The 13,685-nt window shown below is 48.8% G+C and overlaps 1 protein-coding gene across 1 annotated transcript in view; it reads left to right on the top strand.

Moving 5' to 3' along the window:
- The first annotated feature begins 1,648 nt into the window (after positions 1–1,648).
- Positions 1,649–13,685, top strand: part of LOC308459003 (uncharacterized protein) — a 63,572-nt gene continuing 51,535 nt past the window's right edge. The window contains exon 1 of the mRNA XM_080973956.1: positions 1,649–1,929. Within this exon, the coding sequence (XP_080830082.1) occupies positions 1,854–1,929 (76 nt within the window). The 5' untranslated portion in view covers positions 1,649–1,853. The remainder of the gene's footprint in view (positions 1,930–13,685) is intronic.

Genomic DNA, 13,685 nt, shown 5'->3' with positions numbered 1-13,685 from the left:
GACGAAGGGAGGGATATGTATTTAATACAGATTTAGGGAATTTAAAAAAAATGTTTTATTATGTTTTGTATAGATTGGAAGCCGCCTAGGGTGGCTGGGCAACCCAGTCAGATGGTGGAGTACTAGTACTATTACTAATATTCAGTGTGGTTTTTTTCCTCCTGGGGAGACGCATACCCATAAACATTTTGTGAATCTTTTGTCCATTTACTGTATTCATTTCCCCCGATCTGAGCTATAAAATGGGGATTTTCTTGATTCAAATGAGAGTACCCCTCTCATTTATATTTTATTATTAATATTAGCACTGCTAATATTAATAATAAAAATAACAACAAAAATAATGTATGGTGGCTAACAGATTGAGGTTGAATCCTGACAAGACAGAAGTACTGATTTTGGGGGACAGGAGGCGGGCGGGTGTGGAGGACTTCCTGGTCCTGAATGGGGTAACTGTGCCCCTGAAGGACCAAGTGCGCAGCCTGGGAGTCATTCTGGACTCACAGCTGTCCATGGAGGCGCAGGTCAATTCTGTGTCCAGGGCGGCTGTCTACCAGCTCCACCTGGTACGCAGGTTGAGACCCTCCCTGCCCACAGACTGTCTCGCCAGAGTGGTGCATGCTCTGGTTATCTCCCGCTTGGACTACTGCAATGCGCTCTATATGGGGCTACCTTTGAAGGTGACCCGGAAACTACAACTAATCCAGAATGCGGCAGCTAGACTGGTGACTGGGAGCGGCCGCCGAGACCACATAACACCAGTCTTGAAAGACCTACACTGGCTCCGAGTACGTTTCCGAGCACAATTCAAAGTGTTGGTGCTGACTTTTAAAGCCCTAAATGGCCTCGGTCCAGTTTACCTGAAGAAGCGTCTCCACCCCCATCGTCCAGCCCGGACACTGAGATCCAGCGCTGAGGGCCTTCTGGCAGTTCCCTCCCTGCGAGAAGTGAGGTTTCAGGGAACCAGGCAGAGGGCCTTCTTGGTAGTGGCGCCCGCCCTGTGGAACGCCCTCCCACCAGATATCAAAGAGAACAACAACTACCAGACTTTTAGAAGACATCTGAAGGCAGCCCTGTTTAGGGAAGCTTTGAATGCTTAATAGGTTATTGTATTTTGCTGTTCTGTTGGAGGCCGCCCAGAGTGGCTGGGGAAGCCCAGCCCGATGGGCGGGGTATAAATAAATTATTATTATTATTATTATTATTATTTATTAACCTGCTGGATCAGGCCGGGGGGGGCCCTATCCTGCCCTCGCCTGGCCAATGCCCACGACGGGGCACCCACAAACCTGCCTAGAAGAGCAAAACTCTCCTTTCCTGCGGCTTCCAGAAACTGGATTTTGGGTGGACGAGGGAGGATGGAGAGAGAGAGATCAGAGGCTCTTGCTCCCTGCCAGGCTGATGCAATTGCCCTGGAGGGATCAGGGCCTCTTGTCTGCCCTGCCTGGCTTGGCCTGTCTCTCTCTGTCTTTTCTGCAGTACCAGGCGCCCCCGGCTTCCACAATTTCCACACCCTCCCTGCTATAGAGGGAGCTGCTGCTGCTGCTGACATCATTGAGGATGACAGAGCTGTTCAGGCAGCGAGGGGGGAGCAGCAGCAGCAGCCTGGTCCAGCCTCCCTCTCCCCCCTCCCCACCTCTGAGCTGGATTCTCCCAGCCCCCCCCCCCCTCTACGGCGCAGGCTCCATCCCACCTCATCCTCCCTCCAGCCTGCAGAGCGCATCAGAAGCGCCTGGTCCCTTCTCCGCATCTCTTTCCATCTCTCTCCATCCAGCCGCCTTGCCTGGCAACTCTAAACGCCCCCCCCTCAAGACCACTTCACGCCCCCCCCAAACCCCGCTGGATGCCACACCATGCCCGGAGAAGCCCTCAAGAGCCAGGAGGCCACGCGGGCCAAGGACCCAGGCGTCCTGAGGACACCTGAGACAGGTGAGTGCTGAGGTTTCTCTTCCCTTCTCCATCTCAAAGGCGCACTGCTGAGTTGGCCAAAGGCGGCGGCGTGGGGGGGGGGGAGGAGGGAAGGAGGGTTTTTTGTTGGGGGGGGGCCAATGTAAGCAAGGCACAAAGAGGGGGGCGGGGGTGGGGAAATGAAAGCAGGAATGGCAGGTTGGGAAACGTAGGGGCAGTTTTGGGGGGCGGGAGGGGCGGAGAATGTCTTCTCTGATCGGATGGTGGCTGGTTAGGCTGCCTGGATGTGGGGCAGAGCAGTTTTTTTTGGGGGGGGTTCTGATGAGGGGCAGAACATGGAGAACGCCTGGGTTATTTCTCGGAAGGTGTGTGCGGCTGGATGTAGAGAAAGCAAGGAGACTCTCCTTTCCCCCCTCCCATTCTTAACGCGCCCCCTCCCTCCCTAAAGGCCCCTCTCCCTTACCCTCAACCCCCAAGCCCCAAAAGATATGGGGCTTAGAAGGGTCTGGCTATCTGAGGACCTCCCCCCTTCCCTAAGGCTGACCTCTCTTTTCTTTGGGGGGGGGGCAAAGCAAAGGACTTTCCTCCCCCCAATGCACAGATTGTGGGTAGCTCTGAAAAGTTTTCCCTTCTTTGTTTTGGGAGATCTAGTCATCGCTCCAGGGGGGCAGAGACCCTGGGGGGGGGGACTTGATCTGTGTTTGCATTTTGGGGGGGCATAGTAACTTTCCCAAGCTTGGCTGAGAGGTAGGGAAGCGAGGCAGCAGCCGCCCTGTCCATCGCTCGCTGGATGGGTGGGAAGGAGACCCTGCTGCTCTACCCACTGGTCATCACTGCCCTGTCTAATCCTAAGCGGCCCCGCAATAAGACATCACATCCCTTACGCTGCCCCACAGAGTAGCTCTTAAAAGCCCTTCATGGCAATGATATTCTCTGGGTGGCATCCTTGTTTGCACAGAAGAACCACCCCCAAAAGAAGGGGAGGTAATTTCCAGGTGTGTTAGCACCTTTTCGACACCCCTGGGTGCCATTTGGGGGGGGGGGCGACAGACCCCACCCCCCTGCTCAGGCTGCTGCTAATCCATCCCTTTGGAGCCACCAGTATTTTCAGCCAACTCACTTGTTCTGCCCATCGGGGCTTATTGTTCCGAACTGTAAAATGGGCCCATGAAGTCGACCTGCGAGTCGAAAGCGCAAATCTTTCTACGGGTGGTTGGCTAGCTTGACCCGTGTCGGTTATGTGGCGCAGACCTGCGGGTTGCCTGCTGGATGCGGGAGAAAAACGAACCACAACAAATGCTTTTTTTAAAACGCAGAGCTTGGTTTCTTGCAATATAATGTGTGTTGCGTCCGAGGAAGGGCCTTCGCAGCTTGTCAGCCTCTGCCCCCAAATCTCCTCCCCGCCCCCGCTTAAAAAAACCCCCATGCAGTGATGCCTCTGCTAAACCCAACTTAAATATATATATATTAATCCATGCAAATTAAGGGCGATTGGTTTTCTCTTTGCCCCAACCTCTGGGATAATTGGCAGAGTCGCCTAATGGTTATGGCACCCCTTTGTCCCCATAACCCAGAATCCGGATAAGAGTTTAAGGGCTGCAGGGATTGGTGGGGTTTTTTTTGGGGGGGGGGATATCAGGTGATTGGGGTTTCCCCTTTGATTCTGCCAGACATAGAGGACATTGCCTCGTTTTCTGCTGCGTAATACTATGACTTGCCCCAAGACCTCGCCATAAGGCGGGACATTGTCCTTCTAAATAACTCGGCGTACCAAGGCTGAAGGCAAGAGACTGACCCCCCCCTCCATCGTCTCTGCATCCTTACTCAGCAATAAATCCCACTTTAATACGATAGAACTGGAGAACAAAAAAACGATGAAGGGGATAGAAAGCTTATGTGATAAGCAGGTTTATACGCAAGTAAGTCTTTCTGGGTTCATCTGTGCTGGGTCACACCTGCAGGAAATCGCTCGTTTTAGCAACTTTAATGTGAATAAGCTGCATTTTTTTTTTAACGGTCTCCTCCCACCCGCCTCTGATCTCCCTCCTTGCAATGTTTCTGTATGCAGAGATAGGAACATTCATTGGCAGCGGCCTTAAACTGAGTCAGAATCGCCGGTTGATCTAGCTCAGAATTGTTGACACTGAGCGGCAGAGTTTGGGGCAGGGGAAATTTCCCCATTATCTAACCAGAGATGCCACTGGAGGTTGAACGAATGAATTTTATTATTACAGTCACAAACCAGTTTGGGGCCACTTACAATATCGGGAAAATCAGAAAACATAACAGGAATACATTGAATTGCAACTGGGTATAACAGAGACAAGTCAGATATAGGTAAAGGTAAAGGGACCCCTGACCATTAGGTCCAGTCGTGGCCGACTCTGGGGTTGCAGCGCTCATCTCGCTTTATTGGCCGAGGGAGCCGGCGTACAGCTTCCGGCTCATGTGGCCAGCATGACTAAGCCGCTTCTGGCGAACCAGAGCAGCGCACAGAAACGCCGTTTACCTTCCCGCTGGAGCAGTACCTATTTATCTACTTGCACTTTGAGGTGCTGTTGAACTGCTAGGTGGGCAGGAGCTGGGACCGAGCAATGGGAGCTCACGGGGATTCGAACCGCCGACCTTCTGATCGGCAAGTCCTAGGCTCTATGGTTTAACCCACAGCGCCACCCGCGTCCCATACAATTCAGATATAGCGGCAGTTAAATCTGGATCACTAAAATATGACCTAAAATTATCATTTAAAACCTGAATAGTTTTGGTAGCACAGCTTGTTCCCTAAGTTTTATGGCAGTTGCACAGAACTGGAGGTTGAACTTCCCATGTTCAAAAGAGACGCTCTGCCCCATTTTGTTACAGCCCTTCCCCGAGTCAAATAACTGGGATTCGGATAACCACGTTTGGTCGTCTTGCTGGTACTGAGCTCTCTCAGGAAGTGGAATGAGTAGATCCCGAAATTTGTGCCTACAGGAAAAAGAAAGGGGTGTGGCTATGCGGCCAGAAACTTGCTCAGTTCTCCGGGGGCTCATCTTTAAAATTTTATTGGGCAGCAGGCAGGAGAAGGAAGAGAAGTGTGTGTTTGGGTTTGGCACATTTTTACTTACAAAAGCATCTTCGCCTGGTCTGAGTGATGCTTCCTGTCTTCGTTTGTAACTGTGTACTTGGCTTGCGGAAGGAAGTGCCTCCATCCCTGCCTACAGCTCCTCAAAGCTGTCCCCCATTGTTCTGCCCGAACGCTGAGGTCCAGCGCCGAGGGCCTTCTGGCGGTTCCCTCATTGCGAGAAGCAAAGCTACAGGGAACCAGGCAGAGGGCCTTCTCGGTGGTGGCGCCCACCCTGTGGAACACCCTCCCTTCAGATGTCAAAGTGATAAACAACTACCTGACATTCAGAGGACATCTTAAGGCAGCCCTGTTCAGGGAAGTTTTTAATGGGTGACATTTTAGTGTATTTTTGGTCTCTGTGGAAGCCACCCAGAGTGGCTGGGGAAACCCAGCCAGATGGGCGGGGTACAAATAATAAATTATTATTATTATTATTATTATTAGTAGTAGTAGTAGTAGTAGTATCCAAGGCCGGCAAAGTTTGGGAAGGGATGGGAGGCTTTGCATTGGGAATGTCAGGGTTCTGGTTCCTGGTCTCTCCAGATCAAAGCATTTCAGGTACCAGGTGATAATAATAATAATAATAATAATAATAATAATAATAATAATAGTTTATTTATACCCCGCCCATCTAGTTGAGTTTCCCCAGCCACTCTGAGCGGCTTCCAATCGAGTGTTAAAAACAATATAGCATCAAATATTAAAAACTTCCCTAAACAGGGCTGCCTTCAGATATTTTTTAAAGAGAAGATAGCTACTTATTTCCTTCACATCTGAAGGGAGGGTGTTACACAGGGCGGGCGCCACCACCGAGAAGGCCCTCTGCGTGGTTCCCTGTAACCTCACTTCTCGCAATGAGGGAACCACCAGAAGGCCCTCGGAGCTGGACCTCAGTGTCGGGGCTGAACGATGGGGGTGGAGACGCTCCTTCAGGTATACAGGACCGAGGCCGTTTAGGGCTTTAAAGGTCAGCACCAACAGTTTGAATTGTGCTCGGAAATGTACTGGGAGCCAATGTAGGTCTTTCAAAACCGCTGTTATGTGGTCTCGGCGGCCGCTCCCAGTCACCAGTCTAGCTGCCGCATTCTGGATTAGTTGTAGTTTCTGGGTCACCTTCAAAGGGAGCCCCATATAGAGCGCATTGCAGTAGTCCAAGCGGGAGATAACCAGAGCATGCACCACTCTGGCGAGACAGTCCGCGGGCAGATAGAGTCTCATCCTGCGTACCAGGTGGAGCTGGTGGACAGCTGCCCTGGACACAGAATGGACCTGCGCCTCCATGGACAGCTGTGAGTCCAGAATGACTCCCAGGCTGCGCTCCTGGTCCTTCAGGGGCACAGTTGCCCCATTCAGGACCAGGGAGTCCTCCACACCTGCCCGCCTCCTGTCCCCCCAAAACAGTACTTCTGTCTTGTCAGGATTCAACCTCAATCTGTTGGCCGCCATCCATCCTCCAACCGTCTCCAGACACTCACACAGGACCTTTACTGATGGGAAAGTCGTCTCTCTGGGGAGCCCCTGTCGGACTCTGGGACTACTCAGGACCGGGACCCAAACATGACCCTTCAGGCCCCTCTGACTGACCCTTAGGGCTCCCCCCCACACCACCAGCCCCTCTCCCCAGGCCACGCCTCTCACCTGCCCTGCTCTGTGCCCTCCTTGAACAATTTTACCTGTCTGTAATGGGTCTTTGAACTCTCTGAATTTGTCTTGCCTTCCTGGGTGGAGAGATGTCAGAGGGGTGGGGGTGTCAAAACTTCTGATTACTGTATGGCTGAAATATACAAAAGATAGCTCAGTTGGCTAGAGCATGGTGCTGTTAAGGCCACGGTTGCAGGTTCGATTCCTGGATGGGACAGTTGCCTATTCATTCATTGCAAGAATGAATATTGGATTAGACCAAGGGTCAGCAAGCTTTTTCAGCCGTGGGCTGGTCCACCGTCCTTCAGACCTTGTGGGGGGCCGGACTATATTTTTTTGGGGGGAATGAACAAATTCCTATGTCCCACAAATAACCCAGAGATGCATTTGAAATAGAAGGACACATTCTACTCGTATAAAAACACACTGATTCCTGGACCATCCGGGGGCCGGATTGAGAAGGCGATTGGGCCACATCCAGCACATGGGCCTTCGGTTGCCTACCCCTGGATTAGACAATCCTTAGGGTCCCTTCCAATTCTGCCACTGACCCCACCCACTTTTGCCTCTGGACACACCCACCTTTTGCCCCTGGACACACCCACTTCTGCCACTGACCACATCCACTTCCCCCTGGACACACCCACTTCTGCCACTGACCACACCCACTTCCCCCTCTGGACACACCCACTTCTGCCACTGACCACACCCACCTTTTGCCTCTGGACACACCCACTTCTGCCTCTGACTCCACCCACTTTTTGCCTCTGGACACACCCACTTCTGCCACCGACCACACCCACTTTTCCTCTGGACACACCCACCTCTGCCTCTGACCACACCCAAATATGTTGTATGATATAATTTTTTTTGGAAATTCCATGTAAAAATTAATAAATATATATAGGTAAAGGTACCGCTGACCATTAGGTCCAGTCGTGGCCTACTCTGGGGTTGCACGCTCATCTCGCTTTATTGGCTGAGGGAGCCGGCGTACAGCTTCCGGGTCATGTGGCCAGCATGACTAAGCCGCTTCTGGCGAACCAGAGCAGCACACGGAAACGCCGTTTACCTTCCTGCCGGAGCAGTACCTATTTATCTACTTGCACTTTGATGTGCTTTCGAACTGCTAGGTTGGCAGGAGCAGGGACTGAGCAACGGGAGCTCACCCTGTCGCGGGGATTCGAACCACCGACCTTCTGATCGGCAAGTCCTAAGCTCTGTGGTTTAACCCACAGCGCCACCCGCGTCCCTGTTTTGCATGGAGAAGGTTCAATTCCTGGTATTTCAATCGAGGGCTGCCTGAAACCCTGCAGAGAGGCTGCCGGTCTGTGCATGGACTTCACTGGCTAGCTGAACCAATAGTCCGAGTCTGCATAAGGCAGTGTCCGACATTCGTATGAAGCCGTTCCTTTCTGCCAGGCTGGTTTTTCTGTGTCAGAGATAAAGCTTCTCTTTCTCCCCAAATCTTCACCGACGTCCAAGGAGGGGTTGCCAACATTATCAGTTTTTTTCCTGGCAAGGCTCCTGTGCTTTGCGAGAAGTACATGGAAGGTGTCTAGACATCTAACAGCGGGTCATTTTCCTGGCTTGGAGATGCAGTGCAGTCTTCACAGACTAAAAATTCTACCTGCTTTTTTTTGGGGGGGGGGGAGAAGATGGAGAAGCAGAGGCTCTCCTCTTACACACACAAACACATACGTTGGCAACTTTACTCCTGAGCCGCTACAGCTGAACCTCTACTCCCCTTTTCCAGCGTTCTGTATCTCCCTCCTTTCCCTCAGTTCTTATGGGGGTTACCAGACAATGTTGTTGTTGTTTAGTCGTGTCTGACTCTTCATGACCCCCTGGCCAGAACATGCCAGGCACTCCTGTCTTCCACTGCCTCCCGCAGTTTGGTCAAACTCATGCTGGTAGCTTCGAGAACACTGTCCAACCACCTTGTCCTCTGTCATCCCCTTCTCCTTGTGCCCTCCATCTTTCCCAACATCAGGGTCTTTTCCAGGGAGTCTTCTCTTCTCATGCGGTGGCCAAAGTCTTGGAGCCTCAGCTTCAGGATCTGTCCTCCCAGTGAGCACTCAGGGCTGATTTCCTTCAGAATGGAGAGGTTTGATCTTCTTGCAGTCCATGGGACTCTCCAGAGTCTCCTCCAGCACCAGAATTCAAAAGCATCCATTCTTTGGCGATCAGCCTTCTTTATGGTCCAGCTCTCACTTCCATACATCACCCCAAAATAACTGACCAAAATAACAGCATCCCATTAGGCCATTGCATTGAGGCTGTCTGAAAAGATCCTCAACACCTGTCGCTGAAAACAGCCAGGTATTGCTTCTCTCTTGATCGACGCTCCTGCTTCCTTCCCTCTGCTTGTTTCCGCTGTGTTGAGCTTTTTAGATTGTAAGGTCTTCGGGGCAGGGACCTTATCCTCTGGGCAGATCCACAGCACGACCAACATGCATTTACAGCACTTTGCTTCCCCCCAGAGAATCCTGGGAACTGTAGTTTGTTAGCAGTACTGCAAAGTGTAGCTCAGTGAGTGGGAAACTACATTTCCCAGGATTCCTTGGGGGGGAGCAAGCCAAGGGGTTTAAATGTGTGTTTGGATGTGTTTCAGATGCACAGTGTGGGTGGCCCATTTGCAAGCATGTGGATGGTGCTAGCTGCAGAGAAATAATAATAATAATAATAATAATAATAATAATAATAGATAAATAAATAAGGGGTGGAACTTCTCATTCAGGAAACTAACTCAGAAATAAGTCCCGTTCAGTTCAAAGGGGGGTCGCTTCCAGGTAAATGAATATATTAAGGGTACATAGAGCAATAACTTTAACAATAAAATACACCCCATATTTTTCTCCCCGCCCTTCCTCCTTTCAGGGCTCCACCCCCCCAGATCTCCCCCCCTTTTGCACTGATCTTGACATCAGCAAAACCGAAAGCAGACTGAGTCATTCTATTGTTCGCCTCCCCTCCCCGCCATGTGTCAAACGAGCTGTCTGCCTCAAAACATCTTTTGCAAAATTAAATTAAACTCCACTTGGAAGTTAGATTTAATTTAATGTCTGCTGGGTGCCTCGTTTGAAACGCACGGCGAATGAGGAACACAAATGTGCTCCCGGGATGGAGGGGAAAAGGGGGGCAGTCCGTGATGTCACAGGCCCTGGCCAATTAGTGCTGTGCACAGCTGGCGTCTGCCTTGGGCATACAAAGCCGTGGCTGAATCCTGCAGGGACGATTGTTAGATATGAATGGAGGGTGGAGGTCTTCAGTGTTACCTGCCTGTTATCTTTATTCATGGAAACAGTGCTGCTCTGTGCTGGATTTACGTATAAGCTATAGCTTAAGGTAAAGGTAAAGGGACCCCTGACCGTTAGGTCCAGTTGAGGACGACTCTGGGGTTGCGGCGCTCATCTCGCTTTACTGGCCGAGGGAGCTGGCGTACAGCTTCCGGGTCTTGTGGCCAGAATGACTAAGCTGCTTCTGGCGAACCAGAACAGCGCACGGAAATGCCATTTACCTTCCCGCCGGAGCGGTACCTATTTATCTACTTGCACTTTGACGTGCTTTCGAATTGCTAGGTTGGCAGGAGCAGGGACCGAGCAACGGGAGCTCACCCCGTCGCGGGGATTCGAACCGCTGACCTTCTGATCGGCAAGTCCTAGGCTCAGTGGTTTAACCCGCAGCGCCACCCGCGTCCCATAAGCTATAGCTTAGCCCCCCCAAAAAAATTTTTTAAAGGGGGGGGAACTGGATGTACATTTCCAAAATATAAGATAAAAAACAAATAAAATAAAACCTACATAGAGCAACAGTGTTTTGTGTTGTGTAGGCTCCTAAGATGTAAGTCATGGGCCCCGCCTGCTTGCCTGCTCCCTAAAATATCGCTGGTTTGCTCTTTTCTATATATAGGGTGCCTACATTCTGCATGGACTGGTTGCAGGGCAACATGTGCAAATGGCTTGAGATACGTATGAGGTCCGTAAATTACCATATAGCATTTATTCAACACAAAAAACAGCGACAATTGTTTGTTGACAAAGGACAGCTGGACATAACAAGGGCTCCATTACCTTCAGTAGCTTAGGGCCTCATCAAACCTAAATCCAGCCCTGAGTTTGGGATAGTGGTTGGAGTCTTGGGTGCTTGTTTCGGCAGCACATATACTAAAATTGGAACGATACAGAGAAGATTAGCATGGCCCCTGCGCAAGGATGACACGCAAATTCGTGAAGCGTTCCATATTTTTACAAGATCTACCCACTCTGGAAGAATGGCAGATGAAGGTGATTGACTACATGGAATTGGCAGAAATGACTGGCAGAATCCGAGACCAGGGAGAAGAGTCGGTGAAAGAGGACTGGAAGAAATTTTAAGACTATTTACAGAAATATTGTAAAATTAATGAATCTTAGAAGGATGTTGGATAGAAACTAAGTGGTTTCCAGCTGTAATGCTTTAAGAGATATGAAAAAAAAAAGGTTCACAAATGGGTAAAAGCTTAATGGTAAGGATTTGCTGAACTAACAAACTGAACTGGAATACAAAAAAGGGAGGTACGAGGAGGTCCGGGGAAATAAGTGTAAGGAGGATATGCTAGGGAAAATTAATGTGTTTTTAACTGTTTTTATTTTGTATGTTTCTTTTTATTTTTCATGGGAAACAGGGATATGAATGTAAGTTATGGAAAGATGGATCTATTGTTCTTTTTCTTTTTCTTTTTAAGGGTTTTTTATTCTTTTTTCTGTATTTTGTATTTTCTTGTATTTTTACTTTTTGTTTTTGTGTAATTCTTGTATTCTTTGAAATTTTAATAAATATCATTTTAAAAAAATTATAGTGTGTTGGACTAGGACGAGGTCTTGGGAGACCTGGGTTCGTATCCCGCGGCAGCCACAAATCTTGCTGGCTGACCTTGGCGGCAATCACTGCCTCTTGGCCTAATATACCTCACAGGGCTGTTGTGAGAATTAAATGAGGAGGGGGAGAACCATGAACCCCACCTTGAGCTAAAAACATTTCTGTTTTGTCTAGCTGTCAACTGTTCCCTTTTTAAAAGGGAAATTACCTTATTCTGAATAGGATTCCTCACAAGAAAAGGGAAAAGTTGACAGCTATGCCAGGCAAGTGTACCAAGATATTTGGAATGCTTGTGGGTTTCTTGTTTATTGCTGGTTTTAATTTTTTGAACGTTTTAAGTACTTTTAACATTTCGAACGTTTTAAGTGCTTTTAACAATCTTGCTCTTTTGTTTTTTTTTCGTAAACCGCTTTGCAATCCAATGGTATATGAATTCTATGAAATAAAATGAATACTTAAATTACATTAATTACATTAATTCCCCACCCTTCGCCAGCAGGTCCCTGGGAGGGTTACAACAATTTAAAATGCAGAATTTAAAGCAGATTGCAGCCGCAAGAACAGAGTGAGTCTGAAAACACTAAACTCAGGTGTCGAAGACCAGGGTATGCCTTCAGCATTTGCCAAAAGTTGTATAGCAAAGAAGTCCCTTGAAATTGTCAGGGCTTTCCCCAAAGAATCGTGGGAGCTGTAGTTTGTTAATTGTGCTGAGATCTGTTAGGAGGAGACCCCCCCACGCGCCTCAGAGAACTACAATTCCCAGAATTCCCTGGGAATTGGTGTTGACTCTTAAACTATTCTGGGTTTAAACCAGGCATAGGCAAACTCGGCCCGCCGGATGTTTTGGGACTACAACTCCCATCATCCCTAGCTAGCAGGACCAGTGGTCAGGGATGATGGGAATTGTAGTCCCAAAACATCTGGAGGCAGAGTTTGCCTATGCCTGGTTTAAACCGATATATAATGAATTGAAAAGGATGTTTAAAATAATTGTAAAAAACAACAGAAGCTCTTCTTTTGGGAATTATAGGGACAGAACTACCTAAACTGTTTAGAAACTTATTCATGTATGGGACTACAGCGGCAAGAAAGTTACTTTCCCCAAAATGGAAAGAAGCAGAAGTCCCAGTAAAGGTAGAATATATACAAAAACTTATGGAATATTCAGAAATGGCCCAAACTTACCGGAAGAATAAGAGATCAAGATAACAAACTTTTTATAAAAGAACGGAAATGGTTTATTGAATGTTTACAGATAAATTGTAAACAGATAAAAACATTGGCAGGGTTATTGTAACAACCTGCAGTTTTATAAGAGTACAGTGGTACCTCGGGTTACATACGCTTCAGGTTACATATGCTTCAGGTTACAGACTCCGCTAATCCAGAAATATTACCTCGGGTTAAGAACTTTGCTTCAGGATGAGAACAGAAATCGCGCGGCGGCAGCAGGAGGCCCCATTAGCTAAAGTGGTGCTTCAGGTTAAGAACAGTTTCAGGTTAAGAACGGACCTCCGGAACGAATTAAGTACTTAACCCAAGGTACCACTGTATATATTTAAAGAAGATGAATAAACGAGTAAATTAAATGAATTTGGATATGCAGAAGATATTAAAAATTAATTTAAGAAACCACAGGAAGAGGGGGAAGGAAGTCAAGTTTTTAAATGTTAAAATTATTGAAATGTATAAACCTGAAAAGCATAAATAATTTTTTTTAAACAAAAAACAAAAGTGCTCTCGGCACCCTCAACGAACTACATTCCTGCATTGCAGCAGGTTGGTCTGGATGACCCCTAGGGTCCCATTCCAGCTCTTCAATCCCATGATTCTTTGAGGGAAGCTGTGGCTGTTTAAAATGGCGTAAGAAAACGCACGTTGCAGATGTGGCCTTGGCCTGCCTTTGTTTTTCACCTGGGCAAAACGGCACATTGCCAAGCAGCCAAGGCCTTGTCCGCCCGTCCGCCTCCCCTCCTTGCATTAAATCCTTTGCCAAGAAGCAACCTCTGAACAATGAACGAAACGCTCTCCAAGCAGAGAGGCTTCAGCCTTGCACTCATGCGCCGCACGCATGTGCAGCCCCCGGCCTTGGAGTCGGGAGAGACCGAAATAACCAAAGTCGCAAGCATCAGGAGCTGGCGGTGGGGAGAGGAGAGGAGCACTTGCCCCC

This window comes from Podarcis pityusensis, assembly GCF_964106645.2.
Source record: "Podarcis pityusensis genome assembly, chromosome: 12".
NCBI classification, from domain to species: Eukaryota; Metazoa; Chordata; class Lepidosauria; order Squamata; family Lacertidae; genus Podarcis; species Podarcis pityusensis.
Note: the sequence above shows the minus strand (reverse complement) of the source record. Positions and strands in the feature narration are given on the sequence as shown.